This window comes from Camponotus floridanus, unplaced genomic scaffold (assembly GCF_003227725.1).
Source record: "Camponotus floridanus strain SB8 unplaced genomic scaffold, Cflo_v7.5 scaffold91, whole genome shotgun sequence".
Taxonomy (NCBI): Eukaryota; Metazoa; Arthropoda; class Insecta; order Hymenoptera; family Formicidae; genus Camponotus; species Camponotus floridanus.
Genome location: NW_020229862.1, coordinates 313,955 through 341,640, shown reverse-complemented (window position 1 = coordinate 341,640; position 27,686 = coordinate 313,955). Strand labels below are relative to the sequence as shown.

General features: G+C 35.8%; 1 protein-coding gene across 1 annotated transcript in view; it reads left to right on the top strand.

The window, feature by feature from the left end:
• The first annotated feature begins 645 nt into the window (after window positions 1-645).
• The window catches only part of LOC105247867, a 69,978-nt gene continuing 42,937 nt past the window's right edge, over window positions 646-27,686 (top strand). Inside the window, exon 1 of the mRNA XM_011252303.3 lies at window positions 646-1,367. Coding sequence (XP_011250605.1) covers window positions 1,333-1,367 — 35 coding nt within the window. The 5' untranslated portion in view covers window positions 646-1,332. The remainder of the gene's footprint in view (window positions 1,368-27,686) is intronic.

Here is a 27,686-nt window from a genome sequence, read left to right as displayed (position 1 = left end):
TAAACATAAAACTATGTTAAAATTTATTAATTATTTATCGAGGTCGCGAAAATTATTCTTCTCATTTTTATTAAAATAACAAGAAAATTTTATCCCGGTTAATATAATTTAAATGGAATATATAACATGTACACATCTCTAAAACTATCTTAAAGCGTCGAAGCGCGTTGTACTCTTATATTATATTTATACTACTTATATTGTGTGTATTCTTATGATATATCTTAAGGTATATCAATAGCTTCCATTTAATGCACACTTGAGAAACGTAATGACATAACGGTGGCGGATTATTCAATTTCCACAGCCTCCGCGAAGCATCGCGAGGACTTTCGCCCAAAGCACAATAGCTTCGAACCATTCTGGTGCATCGGGGGAGAGAGATGTCATGCCGTCGAGATACCAGAAGACGAACACGAGGAAGATGAAGAAGACAAAGAGGAGGAAGAAGAAGAATAGTCACATTCTGGAATGTCGTGCTCCGATTGGTCGCCTCCGATGGGCAACGGATCCTCGGATTGGCCCTAGGCGCGTTTCCCCACCTTGCTGGAAATTCACTTTTTACCGTCGTTATTACAAAACTGACTGGCATCTCCTAGACCATGTCATTACGGTGCAGTGCTCTATACAGTGAGCATCCTCTTACGAGGCACATCCACCAACCACCTCCACCACCGCCGCCGCCGCCGCCGCCACCGTCACTTACCTCTCCACTACTACTCCAGTACGTCATCGCCACCTCCATCGTAGTCATCACCGTCACTGCGGTCACCTCTACTCCACGTTCTACGTCTTTCTCCTCCCTGCTGATCTTCCCACCTTCCGCGACCGTGGAAGAAGAGCGCGGCGGCCACCGGCGCGGCGGTTATCTCAGAGTGTTACGACCAGAGAATAGAGTTGCGCAGACGTTGCTCTATTTCGGCTCTAGGCACGCTCTCGTCGTCAAACATCGCGCGAATTTCCGCGAGCGTTTACACCTATCATCGGTGGAGTGAAAGAGAAAGAGAAAGGGCTGGTTGATCTCTCTCTGGGGTGATTTCTCTGTTCTTCGTTGTCGCCCTCGGAGAATCGCGCGCGGAATGTTCGACTGACTTCCGCAGTGGAAGTGGATACGCGTGTCGGACGCGCACAAGTGGAGGAGGACTTGTACAGCAGCCACAAGTGGTGAACGGAAATTGCGGACGTATATATCCGTGTATACGCGCCGCGCGCACCTTTCGCTTTCTACGAGTGATACTGTGATTCGTGATAGAGACCTCGGGGTAATACTCGGAAGCTGCTCTCTTCTCACCGGACGGTCGCGAGGGGTCGAAGGTGATCGTCAGGTAGTGCATGGCTGACGCGAGGATGGATCGGAAGATCACGCTGTAAGTGAACTTTGACGATGCTGATTTATATTTTGCGTAAATTTTCATGCGAATAATTTGGACTGTCCGGCATCGCGAGATGCGACGCATCGAAATTGTGTCATCAAGTGACATCGGGAAGAGTCTCGTTTATAATAATTTTAGAAATTTGTCATTACATGTTTTCATATTTTTTTTACATATTTCTTTACATCATCGCATTACGTGATGTTGTAAAATTATAGTAAATAGCTTATATTATGATGGTTTTTAACCTTCTCCAGTAACATTTTTTAAGATCTGATGTTATAATAATATATGTCGATAATTTTTATGAAAAATTACTTAACGTAAAATTATGAATCCAGTCGTCGTATAGCCGGTCATTAATTATTATCCCGGTTCGGTAAATTAAAATAATGCGTTTATGAATCCATGTAATTTATGTCGATACCAAATCGTGGCTCGATCTTTGAGGTAGATTATTTTCCACTATCGCATTAAGTACTGATTACCGACTAATTTACGTGAAGATCAGAAATATTATCCCGCGTGAGTTTTTCATGGACCATGGTCGCGATTCGTTGCACTGATACGAAAAGTGTGTACGCTTCATGTGCGAGAGAAGTTGGCTGCAAAAATTCTTAATCGATTAGTTCGAAGCGGAACGGCAACATGTATCTAATTAATCTATTATCTGGCTATTCTTGGTATCCGATCTTCTCGCCGAGAAGTTATACATTTACGTATCTTACAGAAAGAGAGGCTTAAATAATAATTACTCCATTACTATTGTTCTAAAAAAATGCTACAAGAATACCATCTTTCATTACGTGCCTAAATCAGTTACTCGTCTCTGCAATGTTAAAAATAATAAAAATAACTGTTCTCTTACAAAAGAGAAATCCATAAAAAACCCAAATAAGATTCTTAAATAAAACAAAAATATATATTAATATATATTTATAATTATATATGTATATATATATGACATGATAATAAATAAATAAATAAATAAATTATAAAATATTAATAATGTTAAATTCTTGAATGTCGCCAGTAGATAAAATAAAAGACGTAATTTAAATCGACCACACTAGCAATTTATTGGTTGGTAATGTATCACAACGTTTCGATCATGAGTTTTGGTCCTTATCAAGTGAACTAAAATTATTTCCAGTATTATAAACAGTAAATAAATTATAGTAATTTGAAATAAAATTTGAACAAAAAAAAATTATATACATACAGTATCTTAGTTAACTATTATATTGTGAGAAATAAGAAAATCACTGTGTCAAGATTCCATCATGTCAACCTCTCCATCAAACATAAAGAGAAAGACTAAACAACCTTCACTAGTCTATTTTCTCTCTTTCTCACATGTTTCTTATTATGTAAAATAACCAGTATTGATCGAAGTTATGATTAATTCATGATTTCAACAAGATCGTGTAGATATTGCCAAATCGATTCGTAATCATTTCGAAAAATATATCAGCTTGCGAAGGGTCCATAATTAGATTCAGGAGCGTAAAATGATGTTAAATTCTTGAATGTCGCCATCCTTGTTGACCTTGTTGAAGTCATGGATTAATCATGACTTCGATTGGTCAATACCGGTTATTTTACATAATGAAAAAACATGTGAGAAAGAGAGAAATTGCTAAAATGTTTTTTATCAAAAAGTTTAACAACACTATTAACTTACAAAAGGACAATGAGAATTTAAACAATATTTATGATAGATTAGTAAAGATTGTTTAGTCTTTCTCTTTGTGTTTGATGGAGAGGTTGACATGGAATCTTGACACAGTGATTTCCTTATTTCTTACAATATAATAGTTAACTAAGATACTGTATGTATATAATTTTTTTGTTCACATTTTATTTCAAATTATTGTAATTTATTTACTGTTTATAATACTGGAAATAATTTTAGTTCACTCGATAAGGACCAAAACCCATGGTCGAAACGTTGTGATACATTACCAATCAATAAATTGCTAGTGTGGTCGATTTAAATTACGTCTTTTAAAATATAAATAAATTGTTAAAGTTTTTAAATTAAATTTATATTTTTAATAATTTATTAGATAGATGGTGATGATGTACTTTTTAAACTTAATGAAGTATATTGGAGCTTTATATTGCACCTACGTAAAAAAAAATAACGAAGCAACAATATTAAAGACATAATATTGTATTATTAATGTAGAATCTATTTTATAGTACTATAGGTACTATTTACTCTGCACATATATTTCACAGCAGCATATTCTACAATTTCTGACCGTGTAGTATCACTTATCGGCAATCTCGGAAATTATTAATTATTGGTTATTGCAGCGTTCATTTTGCCCTAGATTCTCTTAGGTTCTTGATCGTTGTAATGATTTTTTATTGATATTAACAAGCAATGTTCGCAAAGTTTGTGTATGTTGATGTTTAATAAATATTCTGCCGATCTATTGTACATGTTTAAATAAATAATTTTATACCTTTAATCTTTTTCCTAAATAGCAAATACTATATCATGAATCAAAATTGAAAATCAAGTTTAAAAATTTTGCATAATGTTTTATAATCAATTAAATTTCTTTAAAAAAAATAAAAATTATAAAAAATAATAAAATTTCCAGAATATAACAAGCTCCTAATTCAAAAGATGGGACATCTTAGATTTTAAATTTAAACAGAACATGAACGTTCTATTTCTCTATTTCTCCCGCGAATAAGATCATTAAAAATCTGATAGCAAGTTCAAGTCCAAGATCAAATATAAACCCCTGTCATTCGAGATTAGTGAAAAAAGATGATGCTTCGGAGACAAGGCTATTGACGATCGGAGAATCGATCGTCGTCGATGGATCGTTCACCGCGATCGCGTACACACCAAAGTGCCGACCAATCAAACGGGACATTAACCACAGTGCTTGGGAGGATCGTGCACTGGTTTGCATGCGCCGAGAAAGGAAGCGCGATCTAACTATACTCCGACAGTTGCCGATGTGCGTGCGTTTATACAATGCAAAATTACACTTGGATTCATGATGCCTTCAATTGCCGACGACAGTACACAGAATCATGTTTCGTGATTTTTATGGCGAATTTTCATGCCACACACAACATGTCCTTCTACACAGAAAAAAAAGAAGCGTCAAAACTTATATACTTAAACTAACGCGATCACTGTTTCATATATACACAACAATTTAATAATAAATTCTTCTAATAATAATTCTTCTTTTAATAATAAATTCTTCTCTAAGAAATAATCTTAGAAGAATTTAATAATTTTAAATTTCAACAATATTATAGTCTTATTTTAATATTGTAATTGTCATCTCAAGAATATATAATTATTTAATTCTACTTTAAGAAAATTATAATCTTTGATTTAAAAATGTTATTTTCTATCCAACATTGTTTCTTTTCCATTCAAGAAAATTAAATCTTAAATCATAAGAATATATTTTTCTTGATTGAATTATACAAAATGGCTTTATACAAGTAAACAATTATTCAAACAATTATATTTTTCTTTAATTAACGCAATATAATCTCATTTCAAGATTTCCATGTTAAAACTAAATATATTTTCAAAACAAGAATGTCCTTTTTTTCTGTGTATTCTTCTTTTTAATTTCGTTAAAGCTTCTTGGGCTATTTAATTTGGGCAAAAAGATAGCATCATAAATAAAAAACGCAATAATATTGCACCGATGAGAGCATGTTTTGCCGATATTTAACGTAAAATAAAATAATATTTGAAAACTCTAATCTATGTATCAGCGATACATCCGGCTATATCTTACGATATGTAAGTTATAAATATATAACATAACATAAATGCACAAACAAGAACTTGCATGAAGGATCATCGTATCGTGGTGTGTGGTTAATTTACAGCTAGTTGTAGAGCTTGTATTCTTCTCGGTCAGATCCTTTCTGGTGATGTTGTCAATACGTCTTAGATCATAATCCCGGAAATACTCCAATTTCTAGCCGATCGTGCATTTAAATCAATGCAATCTTATGCATGATCGATTTGGTTTTACTCTTTCAAAGATGTACTTAATAATTGTCAGTATTAACGTTTAAATATGATATATTAATACTTAAAGGACAACCTAAGGATAATTAACATTTACTGTTAATCGTGCTATTTTACATCGATTCCAATTTTAATTTGCTAATAAAACTCACTTAATAAAATAAAACAAAATGCACAATTCTTTTTATTTTTACGAGAATTGGAAATACAAGAAAAAAAAGATATTTTTAGAACTAGTCGCAGGAAAGTGGAAAAAAAAATGTTCGTTACGCGTCACGTGCTCTTCCGTAGTGTCGTCGTATCGAGAGAGGAATAAACGATCTCATTTACACGAGAGCGATTAAGTCCCGTTGATATCTTAATTTCAATTTTACGAGCTTCCGCTGGGACGTACACCAATTTTTCGACTTGCCCGTCTCGATCGAGATGATAGAGGCGTCTAAATGCGGAAGCTTTTTCACGGGTGACTCGACAAGAATGTTGTTTTCGCGCTTTACGATCGTCCATCGCAGTAAATGTCATGGCTTAAATATTTAAGATTCTGATCACGTGTGAGCTCTAATTCTTTTGCGTCGATGCCCACTGGTTCTAATGATGCAACTGCAAAAGAAAAAGGGAGAAAGAGGGAAATTTTCCGCGATAATTCCTATTTTACGTGCATCGCTGCAAGAAAGAGCTTGCATGTTCAACCGCGATAACCAGTTTTTGCCCAGAAGCATCAAATAATGCGATTCTTCTCGCTGCTGTCTCATTACTTATCCAAAGCATAATAAACTCGTTTAATCGCAGACATTAATGTATCATTGTGGGCACTATTAATTGTGAGTTCACTCTGTGTCTGATTGATTTGTAAAAATATAATATAAAGAGAACTCGTGTGCGTGAATGATTTCCGTTCGAATATCAATTAGCATCACGTGCGAGGAAAACTGTTTTTACCGTTATATAGGGAAGTTATAATTACAGGAAAAATAATCATCGTGTAGCGCGTATACGTGTTAGTACTGCATTTTGCGAATATTATTAAAATCGTAGAAATATGTGCTTTTATAGGGCTTAAATAAATTACATTTTCTAATTAGACGTTTATGTCTGGAATGTATATGTAAATATAGTGATTGCAGCTCATATATAGCATATATAAAACGACGATGTTGTAAAAAATGAGATAATAATTACACCGAAGGAAAGAAAGAGAAATATCTGCGTCCTTGAGATATAATCGATTATTAGCTTAACTACAAAATGCTGAGAGCCCAATCATGATAATATTTTTGTATCTTTTATTCATCTCCTCGCGAATCCCCGGGCTCATGTTGCAGAGCTGCTACGCGATGCGTAAAGTTTACAGGAAAAAATCTTCGATCTTCCGTGACACTGCTTTCGTCCATCGTCTCTTTCTGCCTTTCCCTTGGCTTCTTCGGTTGCGGTCTGATTCGCGCGTTCCAGGCGATTTGCCTGTGGCCCATCAAGGGCGCGGGCAATCGCTCCTCTCGCCAAGTCGTGCTTGGATGAAAAACTATATCGTAAGTTACCAGCTAGTCCGATCGTCACCGCAGAAATATTTCTCTGTGGTCTTCTTCTCTACAAAGAGGTTGCGTAATCGATAAGCTCGGGATACGCATACGCATGTACAAATTCATTTCAGAAATTAACGTTGTACGCACATGCGACATTTTGTTTATTTTTTACAAGATTAATATTTAATATAAAATAATATTTAATACAAAATAATCATCAATATATTATATATTTATATAATATATATAATATTTATTAATACCATTAGAAAATATTTTTAAATATTATTTGTAGAATGTAAAAAATATAAAAAATATAAAAATATAAAATGTAAAAATATAAAAAATATTTTTCTGAAAATTAATTCTGCTATTTTAAATTATATGTGCGTGAGCAATCCAAGAAATCACATAATTTGCAACTCTTTTCCCGCGAATTTTTCCTGTATCATGTTTTATACATTTTTCCACACTCTTATTTTATTCTTCTCGAAGAATACCAATATCCTCTTTCTTCGTTCACGCTATTTCTGCGTTCTATTGTTTCTACAGAACAATTTCTTCGTTCTTCCTGTTTCTCTCTCTCGAACGTTATAAAAATAGAGAAAGAGGTACAACGGAATTTTAAGTGGCAGTTGAAATATGCATTTATAGGTCGGTTTTGCCTCGCAATTCCGCCAGTAAACTATGCAAACCTTAGTCAATCGTTGGCTGTTTTCATCGTAAACACTCTGTCTAATATTGCCTCTCTTTTCGCTGCGAGATATACAATATTACGAAATAAATGCCATACACTTGACTGTTCGCATATAATATATTTCTTTATTTTTTTATATTCATCTATTTTACACAGTTATAATTTTATATCAAAATGTAATTATTCTTCATTCAAAATGCAACTATTCTCAAATTATTAGAACTTGAATTTAAGAATTTAAGATACAATTAAAATTAAATAATACGAAAAAAATTTTAATTGACAGCTATAAAAATGCGACATTTTTATATCCTAAAATTGCTTCTGGGTTTATGACTCAAAAAAAACGCTCACATATGCGCCGTTCGAATGAGTTGAACGTAACAAGCGCGAATATAATAAATTGGATGTAATGCATCTTGAGCAGTCAGGTGGACGTAAATTGATATTCATAACCGGCGTAGGAGCGATTACCGAACGTGACCGGCCGTAAGCACATTGCACACTCTTATGACCGCGGCCGAGGCGGGCGGTCCAGAAAGCCGATCGCGTAACTCGATTTCTGACTGACCACTGAGCTAAGATAAATTTATTAGCCATTTAGATTCTCGTCTAAGAACCGTTGTGTTATTCAGTCACGAATATCGACAGCTTATCGCCATCTCTATTCTTCTCTTCGTTTAAAAAATTCTTATCCTTTCTCCATTTTCAAGTAATTTAAAAGTAAATGACGAATAGAATGTCAATATGTATCTAAAAAATATAATTAATATATTAACAGATTTAAAAATTTTTATAATTAAGAAAAATAGATAATCCTGTTACTTTCAAAAAACTTTATATTGATGAACAGTGTGATATCGTTATATTAGACACTAATATTAGACAGTAATCTCATCTGACTGATTTTGAATCGTCATGTAACGGGTTTTATTAAATCTGCGTCGATCATGATCAAATGCAACGATTGTATATAAAATATCAATGATATGACATTGCAATTTCGCGATAAGCTATTATTCATCATAATGTAAATTTGTATAATTACGTTAACGAGACATATTAAAATGGCAGGATAAACAGTGATCGCTTACGAAGATATTCCGTCTTTTGCTGTAAATGGCAACTTGCGATAATTATAGACCGCTATTACACGATCGCTTACAGCAAGGAGTATGTCTGAATTTTATTCGCAACAGTACCGCAAGTTTCACAGGTTTCCCGGTAATCGCCGAGTTTCGACTCGAAGTCACGAACTTCCATGCCAGTCAATTATGGTGTTCAACTAGCCGAGGTACCGGGTGTTCCGTTAAATCGTGAGAGCAAGTGACAAAATTTACGATGACCAGACAAAGAGAAACATTAGTGCAGTGCGTCAACAATATCTTGTTTGTTTTAAAGTAATACGATTTTTCAGCTATCTTTCAGATATCGTAAATTTAAATTTACATTTCATTGTAGAAGATCACATATTCTATAAATATGTATTTATTTCATATTTGCGACAAGCTTCTAAAAATTGAATGAATAATATGTGAAAAAATTAAATCTGCTGAAATTGATAAAACAAATTTGTAATACAAGAATATGAAATTTCTTTAATTTTGTCACTGCGAGAAAGATGTAGAAACTTTTTTATGCAGCAAGATGAATAGATATTGACAATAAGATAAAATTTCTTGCGTTTTAAATTTCGATTTAAATCTCTTACATTTTTATGTCTATTTTTGCGCTCAAAATTTTGCATTTCGTTAAATGAATTTAATTAAAATGTATCAGTGCCGTTATTATAATTCAGTATAAACACTATTGTTTATTATTATTTTTTAGCAAGAGAAATTAGAGTTTTTATTGGTGGGTTATTGTCAAAAAAGAATAAGAAAACATTCTTTTAAATAAAATTATCTCCACTCTTGTACACAGGCACAATAAACGCATCTTTTTCACTTTGACAAAATATGATTTACGGTAATAAGAATCTCGTCCTGTTCTGTCGCGAGAACGTTCTGTCATACGGTAGGTTCGCGCGACCAGTCGCCATAAAACATGCCCGATTATGTCACGCTAACATAACAGGCGAGTCTGCAGCTGTAAACGGACGAAACTTCATAATTAAGCGTGTTATCACTTCCGACGAGAGAGTTGTGCGTAAGTGTAACAAGTGCAGATAATGACGACGATTTTCTATAATCTGATAAACGTTTAATTACATGTCTATGGCCTATCTTTGATGAAGCATCGCGTCGAGGAGAATCTGACTATTTTCACCGATTACTTTCTTCGCGTGCACAGCAGTCAATGACTCGCGAAGACGTCGATAGAGCGACTTAAAGCCTGACCATCGAAACGTGTTATTTAGTTAGCTGTACCTGCGAATTGCGCAAAGATTATCTTACGTAATTATACCGAGTTTGATAACCGGATTCTATCAACTTCTAGAGAGATTTAATTTATATGTCTTGTCGGGCGAATCAAGTGGCTGCTATTTGTGCAACAGGTGCTGGATTTAGTCCATATATTAAATATATCTATCATACAGTTTACACATTTTATATAAGAATAAAAGGTCATTTAATAAAATTTTCATATGAAACTTATTCGTTATGAATTATTATGAGTCTCTTATAATTTTTGACATCGCTTCAATACGCTTGAAAAATATTTAATATCTGGATCTAGATACAAATCGATTTGCTATCGCTCCGATTCCCTTTTAAATGGAGTCGCGAAATCACGAAGGTAACTGCAATTATTCCCTCTGAGAGTCCGCACGATCGATCGATGACGAAAGCGAACGAGACGTAACTCGACGACGAGGTGATTTACGTCACGACCTTTCTCCGGACCGGATTGCGGCGGATGAGCCCCGACTTTCTTCGCTTTCGTGTGATGGGGCAGGGATTTCCGCGCAAAATGAGGGAGTAGCGCAGCCGCGGGAGAGGACAACGACATTGACTCAGTCGTCGTGACCATGACTCGGCCATGCCGTTGCAATTACGATCTTACGAGTCTTCAGTCAGCCGGCCAGTCACCCAGTCCTTTTTTTCCCTCCTTCGTTTTTCTCCCTTTCCGCGCCTTTTTTCTTCTTTACGTCGCATCCACTTCGGACGACGAATGGGCGCACGGCGTGACCACGAAGAGCACGAAGATATGACGATGAAGAGCACGAAGATGACGGGCGGGACGGACGGAGGGCGGGTGAGATTGACCTTCGTGGCGGGACTGACCTTCAGCAATGATGGTATCAGCCGAGTCAATCAGGAACATGAAATGTCAGTACGTATCGAGATGATATTCGCGGGCGATCATAACGGTTACCTGGATTTTTTCCATCGACGATTTATGGCAGATCCCTATCTCGCGGCAGTTCACAGGAAGGGAATATTTCATTAGTCATATTATGCAACAGTAGTAATCTGATTGTGAAAATCTCTTAAGTCTCTTAGACGGGACACAGAGTATTCGATATATATTAACAAGTTTGTGAGTTTGACTTTACTTCCTATGTTGTTACGTAATTTACGTTAAAGCCAACGTAATTTATTAATTTAATAACGTCCTACGTAATTTATTAATTTAATAAATATATGTGAAATTTTTTGTCAATAATCAATGTCGTTTTATTTATATTCGCATAATATTCTTTCAAAAATTATTTTTATTTTCATTATAATTAGTTCTTGCTGCAATTATAATTAAAAGTAATTGTAATTATACGTAACGAAATAAAAAAAACTTTTTTCTAATAATTAATTAATTATAAAAGGAAATTATAAAATTAATTATAAAAGGAAATAGAAAGAAGATATTTACATTTGCTAACTTGTATTTATCTCAAGTGATATTAACTATCATGAAAATCCGGAACAAACACGAAATGAATCATTACAAGTATAAATTATTTAATTGCAATTAAATAAAATATACATGATAAGAGACACAATAAGATATGCATGAAGTATAATATATATAAGGGTATATTTTTTTAATCTAAGATAAAAATCTGTAATTCTCTCTCTTTTTTTACGAAAGCGAAACCAGAGAAAGCACGCATATGAAAATTTTATATGAAAAACTTTATACATCTAATAGAGATATGCTGTTCGCGAAAATCTGCTGTTATCGGAAACAACAATCGCAACGACACGGCTGGTGACCCCAGCGTATCATCTCGATCTTTGCTTTCGCCTTCGCAGTTTCTCGCGATATCGGATGAGCGATCGGTCCTTTGAGTTTATTCTCGATATAGCGAAAAGGTCAAGCTATTCGCAAACAGATTCCACGCCCATATTCAACAGCATCGTAATTCTAAAATAGCCTAAAAATAGAATAAACAAAGAAAAGGGACTAAAAATAAGAGAAAAAAAGGAAAAGAGGAGAGAAAGACAGGAATAATGTACAGACGCATGCATTCATAAATAGGACTATGAGATTGTTTTGAGGGTTGTTTTCTGATGTCTAGTTTGGCATACCCAGTCTAACAAGTTCTGGGGTGATAGTTAAAATACATAATAAAAATATGTAGCATACATAATAAGAATTAGCTCGAGCACATATATTTCTGAACAGAAATGCACCGACACAAAACACTATATATAAAAACCTCTTATGAGATCTTGAGTCATACTGTCAATGCAGAATCCGCGACGACTTCTATTTTGCTGGATTTTCGGAATATTAGAAAATTCATATTATAGCAAGTAAATTAACGTTGACATATATCTTCTTGCAAATTTAATTTTATTTATTATAGATTATAGTATGAAATATTCTAACAAAATTTTAGGAAAGATTGTTTGATGTATAATATACAATTAGAAAAATGATATGAAAAGTATATAAAGAAAATTAATTCATTATTTTAATTCATTATTTATTCAATTTTTGATATAAAAATATATAAATAAAATTAATTCATTATTTTTTTATCGAATATGTTTTTAATTAAAGTAAATGTATAATTGTATATTTAATGAAGTATGGGAGAAGAAAAATTGAAAAAATTGATTTGCCTCTTTCTATTTCTCGTGGGAATTAACAAAAAAAAGGAGAAGGAAATCTCCAAGTTAAAAAGAGCACGAATAAGAAAAGAATTCAATAATTTTCGCATCAATGTGAAACCGCGGAGAGTGTAATTAAATGCGCGGGTTTCGCTTAGCGAGCTTAGCGGATCTCGAACGACTATATTTTCCTCTCAGCAGGCGATTTAATTTTATGAGAATTCTCTTGCGGGTGGCTGACATCTCCATGCGGACAAAAAACAATCGGTCGCATAAGCGGCACCGAAATTAGAAGCTTGTGTATTACTTGTATTACAGAGTGCTGCGCCGCGCGGCAATGATGGATGGTGACACGCAAGGACCTAAGCGATGACACTCTCCTGTGAAGCATTATCACGACTATCTGCTGCTGCAATTACTTCGGTACCGTTTCGGTATTAATTCTCTAACTGCTGCAAACCATGATTGCAAATACGCTTGTGCATTTTGTCTCAATTTATGCTGCTCCAAGTCTGAAGATGAAACACACATTGTGCAAAGAATAAACGTCTTGTCAGGAAATTAATTATACAGATGAACAGTTGCTTATTAAATATATCAACCCCAATAATAGTTGTTAATTGGCATAATGTAAAAAAGTGAATGTCTAATACGTCTTTTTTAAGATTAAAATCAATTATAAAATATTCTAATTAAGATATCATATATTCCATGAGATTCCATCACTTTGAGATAATCTCTCTCTTCACATTTTTTCTGGTGCAATGTCAGAGTGCCGTTTTTCGATCCTCTTTTCCATGGCGTTGTAAACCTGCATCTCTCGCAAGGATCGCAAACGCTCGTTAAATCGACGCTAAGCTGACTTTTAGCAGCAGTTTCTTCGACATCGGAAGACTTTCTTTCCTCTCTTCACGCGAGGTGCAGTATCTTTTCGCGTGCAGTTCTCTTACTTTATCCTTTCGTGCATCTACCCACACCTGTATCAGGTCGGAGCTGATATGTTCCCTTTTACGAGAGACTGCGTAGAGGCAGGGCCTCCTTCGTCTTTTGCGTTTTTAACTGCATCGCAAACGATCGATGATCGCTCCTGCTATTATATTTTTCATCGAATAATTTTACACTATCCGCTAAACAAACGGACCCACGAATAAATTGCTTTATCCGCCTATCCTTTTAAGGAGAGTTCAAATATGCGAGCATACACAGAAAAAAAGAACATTCTTGTTTTGAAAATATATTTAATTTTAACATGGAAATCTTGAAATGAGATTATATTGCATTAATTAAAGAAAAATATAATTGTTTGAATAATTGTTTACTTGAATAAAGCCATTTTATATAATTCAATCGAGAAAAATATATTCTTATGATTTAAGATTTAATTTTCTTGAATGAAAAAGAAATAATGTTAGATATAAAATAACATTTTTTAATCAAAGATAATAATTTTCTTAAAGTAGAATTAAATAATTATATATTCTTGAGGTGACAATTACAATATTAAAATAAGACTATAATATTGTTGAAATTAAAATGATTAAATTCTGTTGAATTTAAAATTATTAAATTCTTCTAAGAAGATTATAAATTGTTGCGTGTATACGAAACAATGAACGCGTTAATTTAAGTATATAAGTTTTGATTTGACACTTATTTTTTTCTGTGTACGTCAACCTAGTTGATACATCGAAAATCATACGAAATCGAAACAACTTGTTACTTTCTGCAAAAACTGACGATTTGATTTTCTGCTGTTCTTGCTGATGGCGCGTAACAAGAATTTCAAATCTCGATAGCGAAAACTCAGATAACCATACTCAGATTTTAATTACATACGTGATATATAATATGTCTATTAAGCAACATTATTATATTTTTCACTAGCACATGACAAGCTTGCCTCTGTAGAAATACGGAAGCGCGTAAACACGTGTTCCACGGTTGGTGCAGCGAAGCATCAAAATCCTTCTTGCTAAAAAAGCACAGGTAAATTGCATTAACAGAAACGTTGTTCCTTCTTTTTTTTCTGTCGCGTTTCTTTCGTCTTAAATGTTGATCGGCGCAAGGTTTTTAACGCTAATCGCAGTAGACGGCCAGGAAGAATTACTGGGACTCCAGCCCGTTGTTCGGTCGTTGCATCTTCATTCGCGGATAATTCCGCGTATAGTTCGCCCCAGGACACTTCAATCTTTCTTCGAGCTGCACCGCAGCTCGGGTAACCATAGATTCTGTCGGTGAATTGATCGCTATGCCTCGCGCACGACTTACATAACTTGCGCAAGTTTAGGCACGAGCGACTCTCATGATTATTATTGCGAGAATCATTATCGTCGAAACAGTAGAAGTCATTTCATATTTTCACAAATTGCAAAAACGAGATAATGCAATAATATATTTGTATAATAATTTATTTAAGTGAGAAGAAAAAAGGGGGCAAAGTCAATGACGCAACCTGAGAAAATTATGTCAAAAAAGTAAAATACAACCTTTTAATACCCTTCGTTTCGCGATTGTTTCAACACAAATTTAATAAAAGAGAATAGAGAAATATAAAATATATTTATCAAAGATCTCACACACACATACACTTGAGAAGCGTGCCAATGTGGGAAGTCGCGTTCCCTTCACTGTCGCGTGGGTCGTTGTTGTGTTTGTACGTTGACCTTAACGGTGCAAGACAGGCCTCGCCACCCACCGTTTCTCTCGACGAGGTGGATACGAAGAAACACTCTCGCCGACTCGTTTTATGCAGACCGAACCCCTCTCACTTTCGTATTTGCATGTCGTATAAAACTTTTTTTCTTCCCTTTCCTTTTTGCCACGCAACGCAGCATCCATGATCTCTCTATTATGATGCTTCGCGCGCGGGTTAATGCTTTTATCAGGCTCGACAAGGTATAATTTCGCGGCACGCTATTACCCGAATATCAGAATCCGTCGTGGAACTAATCTACCCTACGGCGCGAACGTAGCAGGAAAAAATATGCAAACCGTGAGAGAATCATGACTATGCGAGATTATAATAATGTCCAAGAGTCGCAGTAATAACAGTAAAAGCGAGCACACGAAAAAATTGTAACTGTATAATTGTATAAATATATCTGCACAAGAGAGACTGTTAATTCTACTCCAAGAAAGGAACTTTGATTATTTCAGATATTACGTATTATATTGCATTATATACATATATGACGTATTAATTATATGTATAACTTGTGACTTTATTTTTAAAATTATATTCACGCGTCACTGTTACTTGCGGAGAAATATGATACACATTTTATGTAACTCACAGAAGAAAATTTTTAATATTCAATACCAAAAAACTAGATTTTAATAATATTAAAAAAAAATACGGTATCAAATCGACCACCGTGACAACCGTATCCACAGTATATATAATTTCCGTGGTGTCAAGGTTGCCAGCCGGGACGTCTGTAGACGTCTGTAGACGTTCATCAACGAGGAATACAGAAGAGACAGCGACCGTACGCTTCGATCCTGCCTATCGGCCAACAGACGATGGGGAACAGCTGTTAGTCGGCTGATGACGCGCAAGGTCGCTCCGTTACCTCGAGAGATTTCGAGGTCGACCGCGTCTTCGCGCTGGAAAAAGGGGGCGAAGAGGGATGAGGAGGTTCTGCGCTCGCCGCCGTTTATCTCCGACAGGAGATTGGGCCTTCTCTTCTAACATCGTATCTCCCGTAACAGTATATTCGCGCGGCATCGCCGCGGTTAATTTCGCCAATCACCGTGTAAGCGGCAGCGCTCGAGGAATAGTCAGGAGTCAAGTCTTCAGCTGGATGAAGTAGACCTACTTATAACTCCTCACTCGGGATGCATTACAAAGAGTCCACGTAGCCCCGAAAGATTGGATGACGATCTCTCGGTATCTCGGTAAATGGGATTCTCACATTGTGGCAACGTGTAGTCCGCAAAACGACCCCCTAGGTAGACTCGACTGACTGATTGCCACGCAGTTAATTTCGCAGACCGCAGTAGGAGCTACGTGGGAGTCGTCTAGTTGAAACGAATGAGAGAATGTCAGACAGTCGACTTCAATTTTGCAGCCAACTTCGATTGACGGCTTCCATCCTTTCGAAATTGTAATCTCTTCCCGTTTCGAGGACGCTTGGCGGTTTGGTGAACGAGGCACCCAAGCCATTGCCACTGTTTTTCCTATCTCTTCGACGATCTAAGAACGCATAGCTTCGTAGAAGCTATTGAAACCGAGCGTAATGTAATTTCATATTCCGGGAAGAGAATAATATTCATTTACTTATTGCGGTCTTGTTTTATAGTTGAACGACGAAGATGTCATCGCTATCTTCGAGGTTCAATGTCGCTATCGCGTCGGGCATTATCCTTCAAAAAGGCCGAGTACCAACGTGCCATTAAAGTAATGACTCGAATCTTGAATTTTTCATTTTCAGACAAGTTTGCGCATGCGACGATTACAGCATTCTTTGAAAATAGCTGTCGGCCGAGAGGATGCAGAGATGATTCACCGGTATTTTCCTACCGGTTCGCGCGCGCGTTATCTTATATCGTCGCTCGGTGGATCTTTAAGCGTTTCCCTCGCGGCGCTCACGATCCCCGTCATGGCGTGAGCGAAATATATTCACCCCCGTTAGTGGCGTCCATTAATATCTCTTCAAAGGTAGCCTTTGTGCGCTCGCCGGTGGAGAAAAGGCAGCCGAATGCGGCAAGGCCATTCCGTTACTACCGGTAGCCAAGGTCAATTCGTGAAAAAGAAATCGAGAGGGTGATGACGCCGAGCAAGATGGCCGTTAATCTCGCGGTAACAGTACATCCATCCAGCTACAAACCGTCATACCGCATCACCTGACCACGTTTCCACGGAGGCGGCTAATCTCACGGGCGATAAATGGCAGAGTTGGTAGGGGGATGATGGCCGAGGGAGATTCGAGCTCCGAAGCCGGGTTCCCTTGGCAGTCCCGAGGCGGGCAAGGCCGACCTACTCGCGATAAATGATACGTGGTGCGAGAGGCATACCCTGAAATTGTTTTACATAGCCGTTGCTGGCGCGGGCCGTGGGCGATGCGTTCATTAGGTCGTTTTACGGACCAATAACAGAGCATGCGGCGGCAGACGCCGCAGTAACAACATGTCAGTCGTCCTAACGGGGCTTCCTCTCCGCTTCTTTTCCTGCCTACCTACCAACCTACCTCCTAACTCTCTTCCTTTTACCTCACCCAGCCCGCTGACTCTCTCGCCAACGATCCAGCAACCGACATTTTCGCTATGCTAAGCGTCCGGGAAGCAGCGCGCCAATGTGCCCCGGATAGACACTCCAGCGACACTTGGAGGAAGAGACAGATCGCTATCTTTGCGTCGTATATTTGTTTATACAGAGGCCGGAAGTTAATTACAGAAATAATGCACTATGTAAATTCTATAATAATTTGTTCTCAGCTGTGAGATAAAAGATAGAATAGCAGCCTAACTGAGGTCGCATCATCGTGAAGAAACAAATATTCTTTGTTCAACATTAATAATGCATTATTTAATCAGTTCTGGTAATGGCCCATATATGGCCAAAAAAAAATGCCACAACTGGTAATGGCCCATATATGTCTACTATGAATAACTTCTGTCAATTTTCAACAGATTTACATGAAACTTGATACACCCACATTTTTCGGGTCGCTAATGACAAATTTGGAATCGAAATTTTAAAATTTAAAATGGCTTTAGTATGATGAATTAATTTTGTTATTCTATTATTATATTTGTTATTCCATTAGAGAAGATTCAAATTCGATGTTCAAGTTTGAATGTCTTGAACCAATCCGTTATCTGCGATCAAAAAACGTACCGAGTACGATATATTTCCATAATGGAATATTAAAGTTAATCAGAGAAACTACTTGGATCTGCCAGTTTAAATTTTGCAATTTTGTCTATAGATTAATCATAAGAGACTCGAAAAACGCGAACATGTCGAATTTGATCTTCTCCATAATAAAATAAAATTAGTCCGCCATATCGGATTCGCCATTTTGAATTTTGAAATTTCGACCCTTGATTCGTCACCAGCGACGCAAAAAAAACCTTTATAGATAAACTTCCATGTAAAATATAAATTTATTTGCTCTCACCAGTTTTGGCATAAAACGTTGATGTCGGGTGTACTGGTTAAAAGCGAATTTTCGAAACATTTCACCGGAATATCAAGCATTATATTACGGGATATCAAGCATTATATATTAACTATTATGTACGTATACAATTGTCTGAAATTGTACATATCATATTTATCAGTTTATATTTTTGATGCTCTTTATTAAATGGAGCATGTCCGGAAGGCGTTAATCGTGACTTATCACTGCTTGTGCTCGAACAATGCTAGCAATTGGGCGTTAAAGTTACAACCGGGGATACGCCATTGTTAACTATGATTAATGATGCACCGTGCGTTAATGAGTTTCTGCTCCTCCTCGATGATGCAGCAAACCTCTTCGAATTGTATATCAAAGCTCGCGGGTATACAAATTTCCTTCATATCAGATAGTAATCGAAGCATTACATAAGCAATTCGATCCAATATTATCGATCACAAAAAATAATATATTCTTGCATGAAAAAGAATCTGATTGCAATTTTCCATACATAAGATGCAACATTTTATATATTTTGCCTCTGATAATAATTGTCACATTGTATCTTTTCTATTCAATAGTTGAATTAAAAATACGAAAGAAGCAAAATAACATGTTATGTGCTTATGGATTATAAATAGCGTAAAATATGTGCCTTTAGATATCTTTTGTTGGGGTTTCAATTAATCATGCTCTTTTGACATGCTATTATATTCACATCAATCTTCCTCTTTGTAGGCTTTTCTACTCAACTACTATTTTCTTTTCCTATTTCTTTTTTCTGCTAATATCTTTTTCCTTCTCTGCGGCCTCAATTTTTAAAACACCGCACAATGCAGAGACCTACTAAGATCCTTTCTTTCCTTCTTGCTCGCCGTTTGTTGCGGCCGCAACCTGCAATTTTCGCGACTGCAATTTCTTTGAGACGAGATTTAATTGTTTTCTAGAAGAAAATACCTTAATAATCCTCTAAAAGTATCACAGAAGAAATAAATGTAGATCATTTCTATCAAATTAAACGTTCATGATTATTATAACAGTATTCTTGCTCTTTCTTTTTAAAACTTGGTAAAATTGGGCAAAACAAATAGCTCGGCAAGACAAAAATTTTCAATTATTATATAAAAGAAATAATGTAAACGGTAAGAAATCTGTTCAAGAATCTGTTCGAGTATCTAGGTCTAATATTGGCGGGGCCAATTACTGCGTGCTATTGGTCGATACATCGTCGTTTGTGCCGGCGATTCCGCAAGAAAGAGATTCCTGACGGTAATGATCGTGTGTAAGAACAGCAGTGCTGGTTAGTAATAAAAGCGTAAATCATTATTTAACGCAACGCGCCGGAGCGTAACGTCATGGGATGCCGGAATGTTAATGTCCGAGCGCCGATGACAGGAAATAGGAGAGAAGCTGCAGTCCGTACTTTAGCTGCCCTGCTTTAGTTACTCTTTGCGCCGAGAAACGGCCGTCTCTTACGATCTCGGATATATTTCATAATTAGCCTTAAGTATCGACCGCCGATGCGGCTAACAACTCTATTCGCGAGGTATTAAGAATAAACTGCTACGGGAGAGATAATAAAAACGGGATACGCGAGACACACCGCTAGACTTTATCTAGAAAGAGGGATTGGGGATTTTTATTAAACTATCTCTAATTTTGTAACGAAAATGTTGAAAAATATGAGAATAAAAAATAAAGAGCTTAAAATAAGCATTAATTAAATGGCAAATATTAAAGCTTTCAAAAACATTTTAGTTACAATTTATATGTCAAAACTTGATTAGAAATGCAATAAAAGTGAAATTGCAACACGTACGAAATTTCATAATTTGTAATATCATTCTTTTTCTCTTGTTTTACGACAAATTCGTTTTCTTTGCAGCGAACAAAACTGAGAATCGTAATGCTCACGCTTCTCTTTCCTAGTCTATGATTTGTTTGAGAGGAAGAGAAACGCCCATAGGCGCGGAAATAATTTTCCGCACTGGCGACGATAACACCATGAAATTAAGTGATGCATAAAGCATGATTGATTAGGTTTACAGAATGGCCGCCCGCAAAATACGAATCTTATATATATATATATATATATATATATATATATATATATATGTGACTCGACGACGATTTCGAGTTATCCTGTTGCATATCCCCCGAAGACGAAACATTCCTCATAGAATCGCCGCAATCAAGGAAATGCATCGTCCTCTTCGCATTCGGAATAATAAAACGTATCACTCCAAAAAAACAACTCGTAAATAGGAAACGAGAAACACGCTACTTCAAGTGAATTTCACAATTGTGTATAAAAATCTTGATTTAAAATTTATAATACTTTAAATTTGCTGAATAATCTATTTCTAACATATTGTTTGATAGTTTGATATTGATTACTTTTAAATTTGCAAATTTAATAGCGTAAAGTATCATCGATATATCTGGCAATTTTAATTAAATAATTATTAATTGAAAATTTTAATTAAATAATTAATAATTTGAAAATATTTCTTGTAACTTGTAACGCTAACTGTAAATGAAGCTACGGTATTTCTCAAAGTCTATCGTTTTCTTACGTATGCATCATCAAACACGAAAGCGAACGTTATCAATAATATCAATATCAGGAGAGCGTCATCTGCATGATACTAATTATCAAATAAAAGTCTCGGTTACGTGCATATTAGTAGGATTGCCGTGTCTCTAAAACATGATTAAGCGATAACGCGCTTATCATCATCTCCCTCAGTTTACATCGTAATATGCCATCAGATTTCCATTTTTTTTGATGTAAGAAATAGCGCAAAAAGGAATGCAAGTCACGCCTAACAGCTGCCAACAGTACTATCTACCGATAGTGAGTCTATAACGGTCACCAGTAATTAGACGACTTTGAGTATCGAACCGAGTATCCGGCAACAGTACGAGAGCACGGTACAGGACGAGCAGGAAAAGCCAGTGATTCCCTAGGAGGAAGGGTCCCTGAACCTCAAGAACGCGTGTCTCTTGTACCGAGACAGCCTTACGTCGACAGTGTCTCACTTCGTTTGTGACAGCTCGAGTAAAATCAAACACTTATGTTAAAAGGGTTTGAATAAATTGAATAAATTTTCTTTTATTAATGAGATTATATTATAATATATTAAGAAGGAAATGATATAAGAAGGTATTTCCTCGAATCTTTTTTTAAAAATTCGATTAAAGAAAATACATTCTCTAACTTATCGTTAATGACAACTGAAATAAAATCAGCTCGCTTTTGTGAAAGGACTTGATTGCGACATTTTGCTCCTAAATTTCGATTAAAGAGGGTACAAAATCAAGGCGCACAACTCTTGAACGTTCTTCCTGATTGCTACTTCGGCAATTGTGGCTCCGCAAATATATGCCTTCTAAATGGCTCTATCGTGACTTGGATAATTCGAAACAGTTGCCTTAACTGCCATAACGAGTCGTTCATAATTACGTATTTGAGTCAATTCCGCTGTTAGGTCGTACTGTTAAGTATGATATTTTCACAAGCGTGGCCGCGTTCGATATTTCGCGGCCGCGATGCTAACTGTAAATAACGCGTGCCATTATTACCGTCTCTCGCTCCGAAATAATCGCACGGGGGATATATTCCTGAGCTGGGGGAGGAAGGGTTGCCGCCGTCGCAAAGTCGTATCGCATCTGTCGTTGTTCACCGCGATAATTATATCGTCGCGCGACACGAAACGGCTGGAAAATTCGACTTCGCTCCTGCCCCGAGGAAGACCGTGAGACGCGTCGCGAGAAAAGAGAGTTTATACGATTCTTCTCTGTGCTCTACGAAACCGAGATAACGGTCCGTTCCATGTGGCGCCCCGAGTAAATGTCCTCGCCGTGTGTCCCTCTCGCTTCCACCTGGAGGAGCTGCAGGCTGTACGCTACATCAATTCACACTGACAGCGTCCGCCGCCGAGGATCACCCGTAAACAGGAAATCACTGTCGCAACTGACCAACGCCAATCTTCGCAACAGAGACTTTTTGCATACCGAGATCACCGCGTTAAGATGAGTTCCCGTACGTCACGTTGGGCGGAAATGGTACGAGTCATATTTTTCGTCGCGTCGACTGAGGATCTGAAAACTGCGCGAGGATCTGATTAACGCAACATCCAGCTGTTTCGTTGTAGTACCTTCTCTGGTACTTGTAATTTTATAAAAAAATATGAAATGATAAAAAAAGTGCGTGAAAACACTAGGCACAAGAAGTTTACTTTCACGTCAATTTATATATCCCACTTTTTCAATATATACTTGATTAATCGTTTGATCAATTTTAACATAACAGAAATTTAAATTAGTCTTATGGAAAATCTCTGCTAATTAGTGATATCGTTTCGTTATTCCGTCTTACTTGTTCGCTTTATTTTACTTGTTCTCTTTCCGTTCTCGCAGCGTTTGATGTCAGGATCATCGAGCGTAAATTTGCTCGCACTTGGCACAATCGTTCACCCTTCGTAGGGCACTCTTTTTCCTCGCGATGAGTTAACGAGAGATCTAAATCACCCGCTTCGAGAGACGTTAGTTAATGGCCAGCTGTTGTTGTTGACACGGATGAGAACTGATTTACGGACACCGGATATATAATATATAGAACGCGGATCGTGCAAGAGAGGCGATCGGTCGGCGTTGCAACTCGCAATGAAAGAGCACTCGTCGTGCTATCGTCATTACGCACCATTAGAGGGAAGCTTGAACAAATAAATATATAAATAATAATAATGAGAAATAATAAATAAAACAAGCGTGCGTGAGAGAGCGCGACATTACGAGCCCCGGTTATGTCTCTCTTTCTCTTTCTGCGCGATTAAAAAACCACGAAGAGAGTGGTCGTCGCGGAAATAAGTCGTACGAAGAAAATAGATGAACTTAGAAGCGCCAAGTATTGGTTCGTGCTTGGTCACACAGAAAAAAAGGATGTTCTTGTTTTAAAAATATATTTAGTTCTAACATGAAAATCTTGAAATGAGATTAAAATGAGATATTGCGTTAATTAAAGAAAAATATAATTGCTTGAATAATTGCCTACTTGAATGAAGCCATTTTATATAGTTTAATCAAGAAAAATATATTCTTATAATTTAAGATTTAATTTTCTTGAATGGAAAAGAAACAATGTTAGGTAAAAAAGAAAATGTTAGATAGAAAATAACATTTTTAAATCAAAGATTATAGTTTTCTTAAAGTAGAATTAAATAATTATATATTCTTGAGGTAACAATTACAATATTAAAGTAAAACTATAATATTGTTGAAATTTAAAATTATTAAATTCTTCTAAGAAGAATTATAAATTGTTCCGTATATACAAAATTATAAATTGTAAAAAATTATAAATTGTTCCATATATACGAAACAATGCACGCGTTATTATAGTTTAAATATATAAGTTTTGATTTGACAGCTGTTTTTTTTCTGTGCATGATGCATCTTTTGTATCTCATATATTTAATTTCTTATTCAAGAACAAAATGATATTTTCCATTCCATTGACTAAACCAGTCGATAGACCAAATCATTTTCGTGTTGACATATAAAGTAGATGTGAAATTATATCAATTGTGCTTTGCCATTCCATTCCGTTGATCTGTGAAAAACCCATTACAACTGACAGAAAATTTATCGCTCACATATCGTTTCTGCGATGCTATCGTTGATTATTATATGGAACAAATAAGAACAAGAGGCGGATATCACGCGTATGTTGACTTTTTAGAATAAACCGCAGGCGGAGGCATCGATCAATAAGAAAGAAAGTAAAAATAATTAATAAGACCGCGCCGCGCGAGAGCGGATGCCAACAGGTTCGTTTCACGAGGACGATCGTCTGTATGATGTTGTGCAAATAAGAGATTCGCAATCGACCATCGCATGGTGATTTTACCGAGTATATATGTGCGTCATCATATTATGTGTATCGTATCAAAATATATATATTCAGTATGTTTTTCCTTTCTCCGTACTTCTTCAACCGCATTCTTTAAATTTATTGTTTTTCTTCTACACGATAAGATCCGAAATAACAACTTAGTCGACAGCAAGAGAGGCATTGTTCTTCCGCTTCGCTGTTGCCGTCGATCGCTTCAGATTAAACTTCCCAGCATGCTCTCGTACCGATTGATATGCCCTTTCTTCTCTCTTGCTTGTACCTGCCATTCCACTTGTCACTAATCAGTATTCAAGACGTATGAGAGAAAAATCGGAGAAGCTGGATTTAAAAAATGCGTTTGACAATTAGAATGATAATTTCAACACGAAGTCAAATTATCGATCCACTCGCTGTCAAAATTAAATTTAATAAACTTTTCATCAGTTATTCATCATTAATGTAATAAATAACAAAATATGTCAAAGGACGATCAAAATTGATGTGATTATATAAAGTGTGGATTAATCAGCATGAGAAATAAAAATTATTTTCACGTAAACTTGGTTTCGATTAAGTGTTATATTGTACTTATATTTAAGTGTAGGAAAACGAAGGCATGTGATCACATGATGCTAATATGTATAATTCATATAAATAGATTTAAGAAATAATATATTTGTTGCTTCTCCTAGTAAAATACAGTAAAAATTTGTAAAAGCTATAAGGAAATGGGGGATTAATTCAAGTGCGTGACATCGACGATACATTTTCCTGCTGAAAGCAAATGTGCGTACGCACTTCCCCGTATCATTTCTCTTGATACTCATGCTTTTCCCTCGCTTTTATCGATGAGAACCAATTAAGAGAACGTAAGAGGACGAAAAAATAAAATCAATTTTGTAACGTGGCACCACAATTAACCGACTCCTCCTTCCTCCTCTGACGTATGACGTTAAAATTGTTCTATCTCGCGCGATTTCCTGTTCCCAACACGTCTTTTTATGGCGGAGATTTACGATTCCGATCATTTTCACACGTCGTACGAAATATCCGTCTTACTACCTTCCGTGTTATAAATTCTTTTCATCCTGCTGCTGAACGAAACACGTTCAACGGATAACGATAATTCGAACGAACGATAAAACGGAACGAAACACATTCAACGGATAACGATAATTCGAGTTTAGATATCGGACGCGTGCTCCGTGATATTTAACACTTTCATATTAATGTAGAATGTTAATGGAATTCGCGCCAGACTATCTGGCGCGCTCTAGTTTATTTTTAACCATCATTATCTGTCAATATGGGCCGATGACTTTAGATAAAATTGCGATTCGCTTGAGCGCGCGCCATTTAATAAATGACGTATAATATAGCTCGTATAAATTAAATCATTAATTTCATTCACTCGTGATGAAGTGTCAATCTGGTGGCTGCGATTTGGAGCAAAATATCAATCGACATGATTGTTAATCGATGAACGATTAAATTACCACTATGTTTTCATTCAAACTTTATTAGTATCTCTCAAGACGGCCACTGCGTCAAGGATAAGATTGTGAGGATCTTTTGAGAAACTTTAGGCGATACGCACTTTTAGAGACGACGATCAGCATGAACTTGCTGACAGGTGTGCTGTATGCCGTCACGCAAATATTGGAACCTAAGAAACCTTTTCTTGCCTCGTTGAATGCAATTCTGCTTTGCCCGTTACGCTTTTCTTCTTCTGCGATTCGCTTGCGTTGCTTTGCTCTTGCCGTCAGATTCTCTGCCCCCCTTTTATTGCGATGTATCTTAATAAAGAATAAGAATAGACGACCACACGCTATAGCGCTTGATTATTCTGACGGAAAATAATTTTGTTCTTCGAATGGTCTAGATGTTCAACGAGTATAATAAATGTCTTCGAGTACAAATAAAATAGCGAAGTTAAGAGATTTTGCAAAGTGCTCGAACGGATAAGCGACGAATAAAAATTTCGTTATATTGTATAATTTTATTACACAGAAAAAAAAATAAGTGTCAAAATCAAAACTTATATACTTCAACTAACGCGTTCATTGTTTCGTATATACGCAACAATTTATAATCTTCTTGGAAGAATTTAATAATTTTAAATTTCAACAATATTATAGTTCTATATTAATATTATAATTGTCATCTCAAGAATATATAATTATTTAATTCTACTTTAAGAAAATTATAATCTTTGATTTAAAAATGTTATTTTCTATCTAACATTGTTTCTTTTCCATTCAAGAAAATTAAATCTTGAATCATAATATCATCATATATTTTTCTCAGTTAAACTATATAAAATGGCTTCATTCAAGTAAGCAATTATTCAAGCAATTATATTTTTCTTTAGTTAATGCAATATAATCTCATTTCACGATTTCCATGTTAAAACTAAATATATTTTCGAAACAAGAATGTCCTTTTTTTCTATGTAGATTGTATAATTCTGACGGAAATATAAGATGATTGTGCACTGCAAATTTTACAGAGTTGTAGAGTTTGCAAGCAAAATATAAGTATGTGATTGCATATAATATATTAATCAAACTGTCAAACCAACATATCGATAGCGTGGCACTATCATTTTACTCGTTGAATACGTTATTGAGAACGTCTCTCCTTCTTTCGATGTAATTTAAATCGTATTCATAATTGTAATTGCATTCTTATTTTTAGAAAGTACTTGTATATCCTCGTCAATTGGATAACATCATGATAATATCATTTTATAGACATAAAATTATCCTACTGAGGAATCAAGAGGCAAAGTATGCACCACTGTAAGTAATACAAGCAACTACATCGGATATTACATTAAACTCGAACGGATAAAGTTATCTCCAAGTTTATAGCATAGGAACAAAATATACTGTTGGCACTTGTGCATGTATTTCATACGAAATAAAAGATTCATATCGAATTAGCAATTCTGTCATAATAATCATCCCAGTTTCAACGCCTATTGATATGATCAGTATACTAGAACTAAAACGAGTCAATTTCGTCTATTTTAGATGACGAAGGAAA